Genomic DNA, 18,414 nt, shown 5'->3' on the forward strand with positions numbered 1-18,414 from the left:
CAGGGCGAGTGGCTGTGCCAGGGCCAGCTCCTGGCAATGCCACACCAAGCAAAAAAATAAAAAATAAAAATTAAAAAAGGGGGGCGGAGTGCTGCCCCTTAGAAAGTGCCACCCCAAGCACATGCTTGGAGGGCTGGTGCCTAGAGCCGGCCCTGCCTGGATGGAGGAAAATTTCAGTATTTTTGTGGGCTGCATTTTGGCTTTTAGATCCCACTTGTAAGATTTCCCAGGAAGGGACCGAGTCTTCCTATGTTTTCATACAACACCTAGTAGGAGGGGGCCACTGCTCCTGAGTGGAGTCTTTGAGGGCTGCCACAGTACAAATAATAAATGATATTTGATGATAGAGTGGTATTGAAGCTGTGGCACCTGGGAAGAGGTGCCTGAAGCATTCTGCTAATATAGGGGCAGCGCTCATTCTGCCAGCTGCCACCATATGCAGCAGTGCTCTTAACAGCTGGTCCAAAAAGAGCACTATGTGCTACCCACATAATCTGACCTGGCCACACCATCTTGAGGCAGAGGACCACTGTTGGGCTAGTCAAGCCTCTCGCCTCTTCTTTAATAGACCACTAGGTTATCCATCCTGCTTTCCTTGCAGCCACACCAGAAAAGACTGAATTCAACTCCCTATGCAGTTAGCAATTTATCCTATGTACAAATGAGAAAATGGCCTATGTGAGAAGAGAAAACTTCCTACTTATGAAGAGTAGTTTGTGGCCACATGGCCCATGTACGGAATATCTATGTGTAAAAGTAGTACACAATCACTTAGAACTGAGACATGGGAGGGTATGGTATATGTAAATACTTACTTTGTCCACCTAAGTAACATTATGTCCTATAAATAGTAATAATAATCACTATACATTAATGTTGTGCTGTAAATGCCCATGATTGCCAAGTGGGACTAAATAGTGGAATAAATGGCCACACTGGGATACTGCCATTCATGAAAAAAATTAGAGAGCTGAAAAAAAATTGGGAAAGTTTTAAGTGTAATTTGAACAATATTTGCGGTGGTGGCGGCACATGCTTGTTTCTTCACAGCAGGCAAAGATTACAGGTGGTCTATTCTGCAGTGCTTCTCTTGCAGTCTGAAGCTTCCAAAGCTGGGCTGGCTGTGAGGATAATTATCTCCTAAATGCTGCAGCTTCTTTGAAATTCACTTTCAATTCAGTGAGGAATGGAGGGGAAGTAATTATTTACAGAATGAACAGGTCTTTCTTAACCTAGATCTTATTTATAATGTTCTGTAGCACATCTCCAAGTATAACAGTGAACATAAGCTTTCATTGGTTTAGTAGAAACAGTCCCTCTCTTCCAGCCAGCACAATTTCAGAGTTGAATCTTAACATTTTATTTTTATCTATCTCGTTCACTGATTCCCCACCACCACCATTGAACCCACTTTGATGTGCCACACTTTCAAAAGCTCTTAATCTGTAGATCTCAAAAGAGCTTAAATCAGTCAACTGGTAATCAGCTGGCCTGACAAATAGGTCATGCAGATTTCTCATTGGCACTGCAGTTAGTTCATGTTATACAACTCGCTGGAGTATGAGCTTTCTTAGCAAAGCCATAGATAATGTGTAGGTGGTGTTTTCCATTTGGATATTTCTGTTGGTTACATTCTATGCTTTGATTTTGGTGGAAGCACACAGAATGAATTTTATTGTAATTACTCTGAACCCAGAATAACATTTCTTAAATTGCATCTGAAGAGCCAGAAAGGTACATCAACAAAACACACAGACTCTGAAATATGATTTGACATACAGAATATTTATGTGGTACACGATTTATTGATTACACCCTGTCATATTACAGGACCTTTGCTAGTTTCATTATTATTTCATTATTGATTAAAAATGCGGTTTTTTATCATGATTTTATTTTGCCATTTAGTACACATCAAAGAATAAAGCAATATAGTTTGACTGTGTGGTTTTATACCTATTGTAGTATACAGTATTCTTCATTTGCTAAGGGTCCAATTCTACAAAGACTTATGCATGTCCTTAAGGCTGCAGGATTGGGACCTCCATGAGAAATACAAGATCTTTATGAAGTATGGAAAAGTCTTCCAAAGAGCTCAATAAAAATCAAGTCAGTTTGTCAGTGGCAAACTCATTGGTTACCTGAATACTCAACACTAATTCCACTGCACGCCGAAACTACTCAAGTGAAACACATGAATCTAAACATAATTAAACAAATTAAATCATAGGAAAATGGTCAGTACTCAGGTAGCTTAACCTGGGTAATAGCTAATTTCCAAGAGATTTGGGGAGCAACTAGAAAGTGCGATGCCAGTATCCCCTGGGAACTGAATCAGGTTCAGGACTCCTGTCTGCTCACAGTTCCACCAAGCCAGGAACCATCTCCTCTCTTCCCTATCCTGTTGGCTCATTCAATGACAGCCATCTTCCACCTGTTGCTGAATCCCTTCTCGCACTCTCAGCCCAAGAAGCAACAGTATGTACTTGCCACAGAGACTGGTATAGACCACAGAGCAGCTGAAGAACAGACTGGCCACCAAAGTTGGTCAGGAAGTGATAAACTGGCTGCCTCAATGTGTGGCTGAGGGCCAATTTCAAATGTTCACAGTGGTAGATGCCTAAAGGTGAGGGAAAGGCTTATTCTGGAAATAGTATTGGAAATGAGAAACCTGTGTGGGATGGGGCATGTGTTGATGAGGTGATTGATGTGCCCTGTACAATTATATTTATCCTCAACATTTAGTGAGGACAAACATATTAAGGTCCTAAGATTTAAGAACTCTAAGAGCCACATGATAGATCTTCTCTTTCAAGCATGGATCTGTGAGGAAAGTAAATTATCAGAGTAAAGATGCGACTCGTGGATTGGACAGCAGAGTTTTGCTCTAAAATATGTTCTTTAATTATAAAGTCCATTGTAATGTAAACACTTTGTGGGATATTTTCGTTCAAAGGTACTTTTTCAATCTCCCTGAGCATACTGAAGTCATTATGGAGTTAGTAGAGGTGTTTCTTTGCCCAGACAACCTTAGCACAGGTTACACATTTCTATATGAGATAACAGATGATGCGTTAATAGGTATTCCTGTGAAAACACATATGTAAGTGATATGCATCTGTATATCCCCACAGCTTAAGGAGAATATACAGCTAGCAAAACAGATGCAGCAAAACATTCAGGCCAAGTAATATGTTAGCTATAAAACTTGTTTCTTTATTTCTTTAAACGAACTAAAGGAAACATGTTGAAAGAATCAAACACAACAGTTCAGTTTATTAACATATTTTACATACAGGTGACCGACAGTAATTACTTCTCTCTGAAAAAAAAAATGAAAAGAAAATTGCCACTTGAATTTTCCAAAGAAGATTTTGACAGAAACATACAATATGTTTAATGAGAAATGTACTGTAAGTAAGGACTTGTATGTAAGGAAAATAGACAAAAAACAAGCAAATTTGACCATTGCTAAAAAGCCTTCTTGGTTATAAATAAAATTATTGAGAAGTGTTCTTTATTTCAACAGAAAAAAAGATAGTAGTAGAATTTTATAAACAGATACATATTTACACAGCCCTCTACCAGTAATGGTACTGGGCCTGATTCTTTAAGGTGCGGGGCACTTCCTGAGAAGGCAGTGAGAATTGAGGGGTCTTTGCACCTCACAGGACCAGGCACTTAAAAGGATGACGTGACAGCAGACCTTATAAGAGGACAACATTGGAAATGCTGAAACAACATGTTTAGGCTCCAATCGTGCAAAATGTACATGAGTAGGCCCATTGACATCAACAGAATCATCACATGCTTAAAGTTAAAAACATGTGTAAGTGCTTGCAGTATCTGGGGCCTGGATGGAAGACTATTGCATGTCATAAAGGAAGCAAAGGAATCTGCTATATTTACAATATATTTTACACTGAAACTAAGGCACATACCCTTGCATTTACACTTGCATTGATTTGCCCATGTAACTTATGCTCCTGCATTTTAATTTGACAAATAAGGTCAGGATCCTCAAAATGTGTACCAGATGACAAACTCATGAAAACATTTCTTTTCCTAAACCTTCTCAAGTCACAATCCTGGACATAGTAGATATCAATCTTTCAACGGTTAAATAAAATCAGCACCAAATTCTTGTGAAGATATTCACAAAAGAAATTGGACTTACAAAATGTCTAGTCCACGTTATTTTATTAGACCAGACCTCAGAGGAATTCCTTACAAGTTAAAAAAAAGATTAATATATATTTGGGAGGGAGAAGAGAATTATATGAAACCACAAAACATTTTAAAAATCTACTTTAAATTGAACAAAAGCTTGGGCTGAAGCAGACCTGTATCTATGAACACTTTAATGGAACCCGTTCCCTGTAGATGGTAATATACAACTTTATGTGAAGAATCTCATTACCACAAAAAAGGCAACAGGAATGTTTCCACTAGCAAAGTGATTAATAAAATCTGCTGTGCCGGTTGGTTTTTTCTCTCCCTCTTTCTCTCTCATGAACTGCAGATATTTCTAATATTAGAAATAAACCCTAAACTATGAAAAGTCTCTAGCATCTTTAGCAATTCTACTCCTTTTCTCTTCTTGTTTATAATATTTGTTTTACAATAATTCAGCTTCTCTTGTGTATGTATACCGATTGTACACAGTGTAGTATAAACACTGTGCATGAGTGCACATTTAAGTACAATGCCTATACTGGAGAGATAGCTATTGAGTTAAGAGAGATATCTGTTCACTAGGTCATTTCATATTTTCACAGTGCTACATTTTCTGAAATAACAATAATAATGCCTGGTTTCCTCCCTTCTTCCATTGTACTGCTCATACATATTTTTCTTCCATTTACCTTAAGCAGCTGAAACAGCAAGGAACATTTTTGAACAACCTATAATATTCTTCCTGGATCTGAAATGAAAAGATGGGATTAAACATGACCAATTTATTAATAGACTAATAAAGCCAGTGTTCCATTTTACTTGGTTTTAAAGGTGTTCAGTATTGAGGTACTGGTTTTGGCACTAGGAAAGGACACCAAAGATTACATAATCTCAGAACTGGAAGGTGAACAGTAAGCCCCAGGTCAGATCCTAATTGAAAAGAATGAAGGCCAGATTTATTCAACCTTTTACATTATTTCATAGAGTAGTTGCACTGTAATCATTTTTGACATTGAAGTGCATTGTTTTAAAAACTCTAAACCCGGGAGAAATATCTGAGAAGATAAGAATTTGGGATGAAATTCTGGCCCCTCAATGGCAAAAGACCCATGGTCTTCAGTGGGGTCAGGATTACACCACTTATGCCAGAGGGCACGATCCTGTAAACACTTCTATACATGAGTAACTTCATATATGTGAATGCCCCTCATTGACCTCAAAGAGCTAATTCAGATGCATAAAAAGATACTCATGTGCGTAAATATTTTCAGGACTAGGTTCTTGATTATGTAGCTATATATGAATATTCACATGAAACATTTCCCACCGGAAAGATGGTACTTACTTTTCTAGATAAAACACAAAGAAATAGGAAGATGAACATCCCCTGAAACGCATTGAAAATTGTAAAAAGATACGCAGTGGCCACTGATCCCTGGACCACATGGAGCACCCCAAAGATCCAGGTAGCCCCAAGAAGGAACAGGAGAGCAAGAGCACCCCGAGCACAAGACCTAGGGAAAAGAAAAACATTGCAATCAATGTGGTGACTTACGTCATTTTCTTCCTCTAATCTCTCCTTTGAAAAATTAATGCTTCACAAAGGGTCTGAGAGCATTTAGCTTTTTGCAGTTACATGGTGTGTCCTTTAGGTTGTGCTGCGGCACTATTGCAAGAATATGCTCACAGTCATTGTAGAATAGGAAAAGAGTAAAACTGGATGGATTTAAAACACTGGCTTTCTTAATCTTCATATAAGTTTCCTCTGGTGTACTGCAGTGCTGTATGATTTGATTTTAAATCTACTGTGAGTGTAATTCCCCAAGGTAAAACATATGTCTGTTATGAAGTATTCTCCCCCCCCCCAAACCAGGAAAAATGTACAGTATGCTCTTAGGTCAGCACATATGCATGGCATCAAAGGGATCTTATGACGCCCTCATCAGAAAATGGGGCCGGCAGTAAAACAATGCACTCTCTTTTAAAAAAAATAAAAATAAAAAGATTTTGCTTTTACAACACAAATAGCTTCACATAGTTCCAGGTCAGAATATTGCTGCCTTAATATTCTATACATTGATTGGCTGTGATTTATTTTTGCTAACATATTGTATAGCTCCTTCGCTCTAGCAAATTACAGTATGTTGTCTTGGAAATGAAACCACTCATTACTTTCATATTCATTCTTAGCCCAGTCATTGCAGGACTTCCTTAGAGCAGAAGACATTTTTAGCATTGTTCCTCTGAAAATGAATAATTTTCAACTTCATTAAAACCAACTCACTACATGAAGCTATGAAGGATGAGGGATAAGAGAAAGTAATCAATCAAACAATTTCTAAATCCTAACTATAAATCTTGGGCAATGCATTGAAACTGCAGGAGTGTTTCTAAGCAACACAAACAGTAAGTTGTTTTCAATGTTCCCTGTAGTACACTTCAGCTTTTCCTGCACAAACGGTTTTCAAGGTCCCTATAAATCAGTTTTAAAGAGAGCGAGTTGATGGAAAAATCATAGCAGCATGCAAAGTAAAAATCCCGGGGAAGGAAAAAGAAAAGAAAGAAACACTGAGCCTCATTGTACAATTTCTTCACAGATAAAGTGACTCACTGAGAACTTGGTTTCTTCATATATTTATTATATGTCTCTACTCAGGGAGAAATCTTTCAGTTCTGATTCAGGCACAATTCCTGAAATCAGTTTTTGCCTGAGTAGGGGCTGCAGGATCTGGTGCTTCAAAAGGAATGGAAAATTAGTCGTTTAACCCTTACCACCAGTCTTTAACCTCTTCTTTATAAAGGGCTAGATTCTCATACTCACCTTGTGTAGAGTTTATTTACTCTGCAGGCTGCCCCATTCATGTCAGTGGGACTATTTGAGGAATAAGGCATTGCTCAATGTGAGCAAAAGATGGCAGAATCTAGCCCAAAATGAATTTAATGTGATAACAGAGAATTAGTTTTCTTTCTACAAACCATTAAAAAAATCTTTGAGTAGGCAAATCCATTATTTTTGGAATGATCACTTTAACCTCTGATTGTATTTAGAGTTATGGACTGTAGAATTTGTGTTAAAAGGGAAACTTACCTTATATTTTCATAACAGCTAACTTCTGGCTTTAACATTGCAGTGTGTCGAAATACTTTGTAAATAATCACCCCAAAAGCCAGCAAATTGACCTGAGGGAAAAAATGCTTTTGTTTTTAGTTCAGACTAATGTGCAATATCAGTTGTGTGTTTAAATAAAACAAGTCAGATAAAGATTTCTGTGTACATGGAATCTAAAGACTCTGTTGTTGGGGGCAAAACCCCCTCTCTCTGATCCACTTATATTAAAAACAAAATTATGAGCCCGGTAATAAACAATGATCAAACAGGTCTGTAACTCTATTGCACCTAAACAGTATCACTGACAGCACCCTGCAAATGTTTTTATTGATTTCATTGGGAAATCTCTTAGATTTCCTGCTCAAATATTTTTCCTGTGTGGGTGTGTATATATATATATATATATATATATATATATATAAAATAAAATCCTATAGATTTATCATTATACTCTATATTGATAAAACTTACTTTTTGTTGCCAAATAATATTAATGGCATCATATAATCTGAGGTCTTTAGGGTGTGTAAATGCGGAGTAAAAAACTTAGAGGTTTACACAAAGAATTTAAAAAATAACTTTGGTTGAAGGGTTTCTTGCTGGGTATTATGTGTTATATTTATGTTTGTTTGACTGCGGAATAATTTTTTAGTAATTTTTTTGACTTGTTTTATGATTACGGTGCCTTATTTGTGGTTGAAACAAAAAAGAACCAAAAAAGAGGTTTTGCAAATGATGCTCAATTTGCTTGCTTGGCTAGGCTTCACTGAGCTTTCATGTTTAAGTTTCTAGTACATTCCTCTTACAAGATGTATGGGTTTGCGGTCTTCCTTTTTTAAAATTTCTTATTTTGGTTTGCAGCATTTAACATCCACATCTATTAAAAATGTTAATAAATTAAGCAAGTTTCAGCTGGATGTCTTCCAGATTCTATTTGTAGTTGCTTGTGGGATTACAGCTGTAGAGTGAATAGAATTAATACCTCTCTCACTTGTTTCTCCAGAATGATTGTGTATTATTTTTTCCCTTCTCTTCCTTAAAAAAATAAAAATAAAAAAAAGTGCAGCATCACTATTAAAGTATCGGTTTAATTTTCTAACATTTGCTGTGTATGGTCTCAGAACATTGTTGATTATGTTGGGGGGATATTAGGTATGTTGTTAAATGCAGGCTCTGCTTTAATTAGCTCGCTTTAATACAGTAATACCGGTAATGTATTTACAATTTGATAAGACAGGAGAGAGAGCTGATTAGTAGTTTAGGGAATTAATTCTTCATTGAATACCTTGCACTTGCATAGATCATGAGAGATTTTCTGAAGCTACTTACATTTAAAATTGTAATCTATAATATCTCCTAAACCAGCAATTTTTCAAAGTTAATTATAAGTACCGGTAAGTCAGTAGTTGTGATAATTATATGTAGAGTTACTTTTTATCATATATTTGCTGGTGAATAATAAATCAAGTAACTTGGTATATACACTGTAGTTTGCATAGCCAATCTAATGTATTTGTTAAAATACTGTCTAGAAAGTAAGATAAAATGTGATCCAAATACTGTACACAGAGAGAATACTCACTATAATTTCTCTATGAAGTGGCATAAGATTGGAAACCTTTGAGTCATGATACAAAACATGTGGCCTAGTTTCCATTCTATGGGCCTGTTCCAAAACTCACCAGTGCCAAAGCAGAGCCTTCTCTGTTGACTTCAGTGGGCTTTGTGGCAGGGCCTATGGGCCAAATCCTATTATTCCTTGCCCATGGACAAAAATGTCCTGAAGGGTGAGGAATGGGGCAGCCCACAGGGAGTAACTGGGAAAGGGGTGTACTGGTGAGGGATGATTCCATTTCCCTGGATCCAAATGGGATTCCCCTACACAGACCATTTACTCTGTCTATTGAGCAAGGTACTGGGATTTGGCCCTCTGCACTAATGTAATAACCATTAATTCTAATAATTTGATTCTTCAATTAATTCTAACAGGAATAATCTGTATGTATCAAGGGAATGGGTGAGGCTAACGTTGGCTTCACTGGAGTCTCCTGTCAGAACACAGTTATTGTCTCAAGTAGCCTCACAGGAGGTTGTGTTACATGGTAATGACAGTGAGCTCTACTTCTGAAATACAGGGTATTTTGAAAGAGTTATTAAAATCCTAAATAGGTTTTTAGCCCAGGTTCTAACATTTCCAAGCACTCTGTACATAAAAAATAATGAGCCAAATACATTTGCAGTGTGTATAATAAAGTGAGAATGCTCAAAACAGTGACTTGTATGCAAATTTTTCAAACCCTAGCAAGAAACTTCTTGGAGTGCAGCTTTGCCTGTTAGATGACACAAGAGTAGGTGATAACAAAATATTTGCAATTGCCCCCAAGGAGCCACACTTTTCCCAAGTAAGGAAAGAATTTACAGTATGTCTTGTTATAAAGTTTGTTTTCAATATAACAAAGGCTGAACGGCTTGAGAAATCGTTACGTGTCCTGACGGGGGTTCTGTGAAGTATGTATTTGGTTTTGGTCTGCTGTTCTAACACCATATGATCTAATGGGGGAAAGGGGAACTGTAATGTCCCCTAGAGATATATCAGGTCTGGAAACTGCATTCTCCCACAAAGAACAGGGGAAACTGCAATGTACACTCATAAAAACCAGGTGCTGCTGGGCAAGTGGCAAACTGAATTCTTATTATTCCACTTTCCTCCCTTAACATCAGGCACACAAATTAAAAGCTTCTGATGTAGAGCCCAAGCCTGCAAGGTGCTGAGCAGCCCCTACTCCCAATGATTTTAATGGGAACTGAAGGGCTCAGCAACTTGGAGGACTGGGTGCTTTGCAAGTACAGTTTTTGAAATTACTCTGACTTTTCAGTAGTGTCTTATGAAGTTCAATGACATAAGTGGTTGACCAAAGAACATAGAGGAACTGCACCTACCACATCATCTGTTTCTAAATGCATTTACAAAATGATATTTAGCCAGACCTATCTTACCTTCTAGTAGCATTTATGTACATTGGTATATTGTGATTCTACAGCTTTGTATGTGAACAACAAAAAAAAGTGAAGGCACGTGTAAATGAAAAGCCATTGAAAAAGGAAAATTAGCTATAATGTATGTTATAGAGAGAGACAACTATGGATATGAACCAATGTAATCCCAGATTACCCCAGCAAGAGTCAGAAATCCAAATGACATCCTGGAATGCTGGCTTTTATGTTAGGATCCATGATGGATCTGAAAGATATCTGACAGCTCCTTATTGGGTACACAGCTAAGGAAACTCAAGGAGCATAAGTTATTTAATCTTTTATTGGCACCTTCCAGGCATTAGACAGCTGGCTTTGAATGCATTTTGTTGTCATACAGTAATAGAAGTGCTACATTTTGATTTGTACAAACACACTTTTCTTTGTAGGATCCTCCATATGCAGGACAGGAGGATTCAGAAATCTGAGATAAAATCCTGCCCCTAGTGAAGTCCATGGCGAAACTCCCATTGACTTTAGTGGTGCCAGAATTTTACCTAAGTGTTTTCTGGAGGAATAGTGGAGTATCAAAAGATTTACAGGTAAGAAAGACACTACTCTGAGCCCTATCAGATGCATAACTCACTCTACTGTTTAAATACGGCCCTCATACATGTATGTCATGGTCTGGATGATGCCCTCCTGGAGAAAAACTCATAGGATTAAAAAATATGCAAATTCCAAGAAACCCACAGAGGTCTCAACTAATCAGCTTGTCATGAGATGGGGTTTGTTTGCCAATGGAATCAGCAAAGGTATGCCCCTCCAGCCACAGTTATTCCATGAACATGGAGAAATTTATTTGAAGTGGTTCCACTCTATTGCTTGTCTACCTCAGCCCTGAGTTAGGATGGCTCCCTCAGAAGCCTGGGTGTTATTGCTTCCCTGTCTCTGCTCTCCTACTCTTCCATTGACAACATGAAGTTGGACTCTGAAGTTTTCTGGGAACTGGTGATATAGGGAGACAGTCCAACAACTGTGGTGTGTGGTGCTCCTGAGTCTGGGTACAGCAAACATGCCAGTGCAAGGACTCAGAAAAGTACTGAATAATAGCACTATGTTATTGTCTAAGCAAATTACAAACTTCCTTGTTGATCTCTAACTGTATTTTGCAAATTGTGTAATCATATAAAGATAACATAGGTTTTAAAATGCTAAATGCTCCAAGCTGTTGGAGTCCTGCTAACAGCATATTGCTTAGCAACTACTAAGTTTAAAAATGATCTTTAATTCCCCTGTTAAAATGTTAAAAATGGAGTATTTTATAGTAGCAGAATAACAATGTTATATCCTGGAGTAAATATTATGTTTCTGCTTCGCATTATATGAAACACTTCTGTATTTAGCATCAAATGCTAATTATTTTTGTTGAGTGCTGAATGTTACAATGTATAAAATGTACTAAAGCATGCAAAATAACTGCCTGATTCTGCTATCCATACTTATGTTGAGTAGCAGCTTACTCCATAAGTAGCCCTTACTAAATCACTCTGACTACTTAAGGAGAAAGGGTACTACTCAATGTGAGTAAGGGTGACAGAACTGAGAGCTTACTGAGCAAGGAGATTTGCCATCATTTTTCTCCATCAGTTTGTGTTACAGCTTTCAGATTTTGCAACCAAGAGACTACTTATTTTTTTGTAATGCACAAATATATACAGTAGGTTTTTGCCAGATGCTTTGTTATAAGCAAGAGCATCAGAATAACTGTTAAAATGAAATTGCCCAGGACTAGCTAACCGTAACCCTTTATAAACAAACAGAGTAGTAATAGTTTAATCTGAAGCTAAGTGTTTTGAAGCTATTTCAAGGACAAATGTATTTACTAAAGAGAAAGGAACATGTACTTTCATAAATGCTATTCTGGTCTAAGAACACTGAAGACACAGTTTTCACAAGATATTAAAGTCCTTTTAGTTCCAGACTCTAAGGCTCTCCATCATTACAAAGCAGAGCTAGTACAATAAAGAAGCAGCTAATTCTAAAGATTCAGACGTACTAGTTCTGATTCAGTCTGAGCTCTCCACATTCAAACTTCAAAAATGAAGCCCCCAAATCATTCTTTTTTCCTTTCTCAGTCTCGGTCTCAATAATTGATGAAACCATCTATATGCTGATGTCAGATCTCACAAAAAAGAATGAGAAAATTTCTCCTGCTGCTCTCTTAGGCATATACTTGAATTTTTTACATACATCAGATTGAATTTGGCTCCTTCAAACAATGTCTGATGTTCAGCACAGTTGTATCTGTATCATTTCCTTCAATGACCCTTATTATCAGTGGTGGAATTAACGAGTCTGTGATGGTCTGAATTCTGCCATGAAGAGAGAGAGAGAGAGATTTCTGACTGGCTACCTGACTAATGGATGGGTAAAACGACAACAGTTAGTGGGACATTATTTCTGAAAGGGTAGAACAGAGTTAAGCTGCTAACAATATAACAGTTCAAGCTTCAAATTGAAAATGTATGCCATATTAATTGCATAAAATTGCACACAAGCTGGCAGTCAAACAGTCTGGGTTTTGTTTCCTGTCTGATTTCTCTCATTATCATCTCCCAAATGAATACAACTTCTTACATGCTTTACTTAGACAATAGTAACCTTACGCAGCAGTGGAAAATGTAGGGAAAAAATTAAGAATTTGTTTAGAATAAAGGAAAGGTCTGCAGTGGTTCATGCTAGATTTTGTGACTCTAATTGTTTAAGTAACTTCGCTTATTTAAAAGTGTGAATATGTACTGGTTGAGTTCATTTCAGACCCTGTCTCAATAATTATGACATCTTCTCATAAAGTTGTGTAGCTATGAATATTTCATAATCTTTTTTAAACACCTCAAGCTGTGGATTTAGCAATTTGATAAGCGAGTAGTTGTCAACATTTCTGAGAACCCTTTTAGGGAGGCCTCAATAAATAAATAAGTGGTTTTCTGCATTTCTCGGGGGAGTGCCTAGCTTCTGTTCTCTGAAGCACTCTAGATTCAATGCAGTTTGTCAATGGATTGCAGGGGGCTAGATCCACAAAAAGGACTTTCAGTATTGCCCTGCCTAATGCTTAGGGGCCCTGCTGTCTAGTGGAATCCGGAGCGCTGAGTTAGGCATCCAGGCTCCCTATATGATCTGTAGGAAGAGTTAGACAGACACCTAAGAATGGGATCCACAAAAGCCAGTAAGCTGAGCAGGGAACCACCTAAATTAGCTAATAGGAAATGCTGAGGAGGGGAGTGTGGCCTAACACCTGTCCTTCAAAGGGAGTGAGGCACGTCTTTCCACATAAGATTCACAGCTATGAACCTCCTCCTGGAGTTAAGTGCCAATGCCAGGTCAGTCCTTCCACAAGGGAAATGAGGATATTGACATGGTGGCGGTGCTGAAGTTGCTGCTTCGAGTCAGGCAGCACAGAGTTTTGAACCTGGGTCTCCCATGCAGGTGCTCTGACCACTGGACTACCACCACCTTCTCCCCTTCTGCTTTGAGTAAGGTCCATTCCAGCAGGCTCTGAAAGCACCTATGGGGTGTGGTCTCACAGGTGACATAGGCAGACATACACCCAGTCTGAGAATCCCACTGGGGCTTAGATTCTGAGCTGTGTGGGGTGCACCAGGATTTAGGTAGCTTTGCACACACCACTGACAGAAATTTAGACAGATTGGGAATTTAGGTGCCTAAAGGGTTTGATGGCAGCTGTGTGGAGTTTTGAGGAACTAAATTTTGGATATAGGTGCCTAATGAGGCATTAGGCTCCTAAATTTCTTTGCGGCTCTAGCCCTGATTTACTAGTTAATTCTGAAATAGCTTTCTTTATTGTCGATCCTGCAGCCAAGGGCAGACTTCTGTGTCAATGCAGAGATCCACTGACATCCATGGGAATCCATTTGGGCATAAAGGTGGCCTGTTTTTATTCTGTTGTAGGACTGTGGCCTATACTGGTCAGTATACGAGAGAAACTAATAGCTCTGATAGGTCTATATGAATAAATTATTTACTAGATTGAATCTGCCCCTTTTTCTGCAAAGAATCTGTACCCTTTGGGCCAAGTCTTAGGCTCCTCTTAAGTCCCCACACATCTTCAAAGAGGTGGAAAGAGGATTTAAAGCTGCCTTAAAGCAGTGCCTGAAGATTTCCCTTGCACAAGGGCATCCTTAACTGGTGTAGAGCTGGCTACACAGGGTCCGGCCCTGCTCCAGGACCCCAGGCATGGTGGGCATTTGGGGGTGTGCAGGCAGCTGGGAGGTGTGGGGCAGAGTCATCAGCAGCATGACACCTGGGGATACATGAGTCCATTGGGAGCCTACAAATACAGGGTGTGTGTGTGAATATATAGCAGACAGTCCCCTCCGTCCCACAGGTGCACAGAAGGCTGCTGTGATGCACAGGGAAACTGGCTTTTTTTAAAACCGGATTTGTTCATTATTTGGTGTATTATTTATCAAACACATTTTGACGTATGGATTGCTCACAAACTATTTGTTGTGACCTGTGCCCTGAATATCCACTATTTCAGCTGTGTGACTGGTCACTTAAATCACATGGTGTTGTTTCTGATCCCAGGTTGGATGACTTAGATCCAAAGAGCTTTCAGCAGATGCCCATGTGACACTGTCAAGGAGAATACTCCTACGAATCTATGGTCATGGGAGTATTTCTAACATTTTTTCTGCAATCATTTTTGTGAATAAAAATTCCCTCCTGTAAATGTTTGTGAAAGATGAATCGAAGTAGTAGAGTGGAAGCAAATTCCCATTTGAATAAAAACTTATGCTCATGAATATTTTTACATAGTATTCACCCATTGATGGTGGTGTCATAGAGATAATCATAGCTTATCATTAGGAAAAGTATAGAGGACATCACTCTTCTCCATAGATTGTCTAAAGCAAACCCAGGCATTCCTTTTAATGAGCACTTTAAAGAGAGACAAAGTAAAGTAGCTCCAATAGCATTTTAAGGGATAGAAAAGTAAGAAGAGAAGTCATCCAAATGTCAGTGGCTTCGGTGAAAAGCAGCATGAAGGTAGAACATACATGTGGATATGGTTTCCATAGCTAGAAAAGAAACAGGGTGAGTGAAAACGTGGGAGGGAGATTGGGCTGGCTGTGGGATGTAGGGTTGCCAACTTTCTAGCTGCACAAAACTGAACAACCTAGCCCTGCCCCTTCCCAGAGTCCCCGCCTCTTCCCTGAGGCCCCGCCCCCACTCTCTACATTCCCCCTCCCTTGGTGGCTTGTTGTCCTCCACCCACTTTCACTGGGCTGGGGCAGGGCATTGGGGTGTGGAAGGGGGTGAGGGCTCTAACTGGGGGTGTGGGGTTTGGGGTGAAGGATGGAGGCTCCAGGCTGGGGGGTGGGGCCAAGGGATTTGGAATGTGGGAGGGGGCTGCGGGTTGAGGCAGTGGGTTGGGGTGCAGGAAGGGATCTGGTCTCTGGGCTGGGGCCAGGGATGAGGGTTTTGGGGTGCAGGAGGGGTCTCCAGGTTTGGGGGGGCTGAGGGATAGGGCACAGTCTTACCTCAGGTAGCTCCCGGTCAGTGGCGCAGTGGGGCTAAGGCAGGCTCCCTGCCTGTCCTGGCACTGCGCTGCACCCCGCAAGTGGCCAGCAGGTCCAACTCTTAGGGTGGGCGGAGGTGGGGGAGGAGGCTCCGCACACCGCTCTCACCCACAGGCACCACCCCTCCAGCTCCCATTGGCTAGGGTTCCCAGCCAATGGGAGTGCGGAGTCAGTGTTTGGGGCGGTGGCCGTGTGTGGCACCTCGTGGAGCTGGACATGCGGTCTTAGGAGCTGGACCTGCTGGACGTTTCCAGGGTGCAGTGCAGTGCCAGGACAGGTAGGGACTAGCCTGTCTTAGACCTGCAGCACCACCAATCAGACTTTTAACGGCCCAGTTGGTGGTGCTGATTGGAGCCACCAGAGTCCCTTTTCAAACGGGCATTCCAGTAGAAAAACAGACACCTGGCAACCCTAGTGGGATGGGGTCATGTAGTCTGCAAGGGTAGCTTGCACCTGGCCTGTATTCCTCTCCTTCTTTCTGTCCTTGGTTGTTTTCCTATGATGGAGGAAATTTTACTTTGGTGAGTAGAATGTTCCTCCAGCTACCATGAGTGAGTATAGGCCTGGAGAAGGTGGCAGTGGGCCCGCCACATGCTGGCAGAAACTAAAAAGGGGCTGCCAGTGGGAGTTAGGGCCTTTCTTATACCACTGCTAACAACCTGAAAGTACTCTGCACCCATGCTAGAAAGAGCTGAGAAAGAACTTTTTAACTCTGATAAGCGAAGTTGAAGATTGGGCTTTGTGTGGCAATTGCTTCTATGGCAGAGCTCATTTGGATTGATTGTCTCTCACATGCTCCATCCAGGGTGAAGCTGGTCACCATATTTGGGGTTGGTAAACGTTTTTTTTTTAATCTGTGGCACCATCTTCCCCTTCCCCTGGAGCATCCAGCTATCAGAGTTTGATGTTTGTTCTCAATGTAACAACTTAATAGGAGGGCATTCCCTTCTGGTGGAAATTGGTGTTGAGGCCTCTTTCTCCAAATTATTTGCAGGTGCTTGGGAACAGCTGTATTAAGGATGATTTGGGGGAAGACATGCGTGCAAAGTTGGGTCTTCTTCTCATGCACATGTACCAGTGCCTCCATGAGAAAACAGTTACCCCTCCTACACTGGTAAGATTAGGGAACTATAGTCTGGAGGCTGCATCTGGTTGGTGTCCATGGCACAAGGTAGGTGTCCTCAGGTTTTGTGATTATTTAGCACAGCAGGGTCTATGGATTGCTGAATAACACTGCAGTCTGAACTACTGTATTTCAATCATGATTGAAGCCTTGATCTTTAAATCAACTACCATTGTGTTACAATTTTTTCCACTTCATCCAAAGAAATGGAGTGAAAGGTGAAAAGATGACTATTAACACTTACTTTTGTGAAGAATAATAAACCCATAGAAAGTTCTTGAAGGAAATTAATTTCCACTAAAAGGCAGGCTTAATAACAAGAGTCGATATAAAACAAGTGGTTAAAATGGCTTATGGAAGATGCACTCTAAACACTGGAGACCAAACAATACACATTTGTGTAAGAAATGTAAATAGGTATCTACCACAATGTATTAACCTCCAGGAAAGCTAAAACTCTAAGGAGCATAAACACTAGCTGAAAAGTGTGAGCTGGTGGTAAGGTTTGTTTTGGCAGATGCTGGAGGTCAAGGAACCTTTTAAATAACGTAGTGTAGGCTATCAAGAATACCGGCCTTGAACTTCACAGTTAGAACAGAAATAATAATATAAGCATCCATATCAAAATCTGAAGAGACAATAGGCCTGATTCACCATTCCATGAGTCCAGTTGTTGTTGTTGCTTTCTAAACCAGTGGAACTCCACTGATTTCAGAGAAGTTACACTGTAAAACTGGAGTGGCAGAGTGGTAAATCTGCCTGATATCTGAGGGCTGAGAAATATTGTTTCTGCTGAGCCTATTTTCAACAAGAAAGACGTGATCAATCAGAACAATCCAGATTAAAGCATTAAGTGTGGGAAAGCTGTTAGTAATAGTTTTGTCTAGAACCTCTTTTGCATTGATTACAGCAATATTACTAATCCTGAATTAGCTGCACATGCACAGAACTAGTACGAGAACTGTCGAATACTATTTGATGAATGCACCATTCAGTTCATTTGCCCATTTTTGTTGAATAAACAATTTGACAAATAATGGCAAAATTCATCAAATAAATTATCTGATGCATATTTTTTAAAGTAATTGACCAGCTCTAATGAATATGCAGGCAGTCCCTTAATGAAAAGCATTAATCTACTGGTAGCCTGCTTTCATCATTCACATGTCACTCTTCTGAATTGTGCAACTGCAATCTGTATATTTTATTCATTTACCCATTCATTTATACACGTGACGTTCAAAATCCTATGGTTAATCAATCACTGCAATCATTAGAATATTTCTATTGTACAATGTATGATTCACACACACTATGGTGTGTAACCTATTGCTTTTCAGCCTCTGTACCAGGTAAGTGGCAGATAGCTAATGTAATGCTGATTTTTGAAAAAAAGACTCCAGAAGTGATCCTGGCAGTTACAGATT

At 39.6% G+C, this 18,414-nt stretch overlaps 1 protein-coding gene across 2 annotated transcripts in view; it reads right to left on the reverse strand.

The window, feature by feature from the left end:
* Nucleotides 1-3,250: 3,250 nt before the first annotated feature.
* The window catches only part of ADGRL4 (adhesion G protein-coupled receptor L4), a 95,947-nt gene continuing 80,783 nt past the window's right edge, over nt 3,251-18,414 (reverse strand). The window contains exons 14-17 of one of the 2 annotated variants that reach the window (XM_045028484.1): nt 7,265-7,356; nt 5,522-5,690; nt 4,866-4,924; nt 3,251-3,322 (exon numbers count right to left, since the gene is read on the reverse strand). In XM_045028484.1, coding sequence (XP_044884419.1) covers nt 3,313-3,322; nt 4,866-4,924; nt 5,522-5,690; nt 7,265-7,356 — 330 coding nt within the window. In that variant the 3' untranslated portion in view covers nt 3,251-3,312. Of the gene's footprint in view, nt 4,925-5,521; nt 5,691-7,264; nt 7,357-18,414 lie in introns of both variants that reach the window. The other variant, XM_045028485.1, reaches the window with a different exon arrangement.

Source organism: Mauremys mutica, chromosome 8 (genome assembly GCF_020497125.1).
Source record: "Mauremys mutica isolate MM-2020 ecotype Southern chromosome 8, ASM2049712v1, whole genome shotgun sequence".
Taxonomy (NCBI): Eukaryota; Metazoa; Chordata; order Testudines; family Geoemydidae; genus Mauremys; species Mauremys mutica.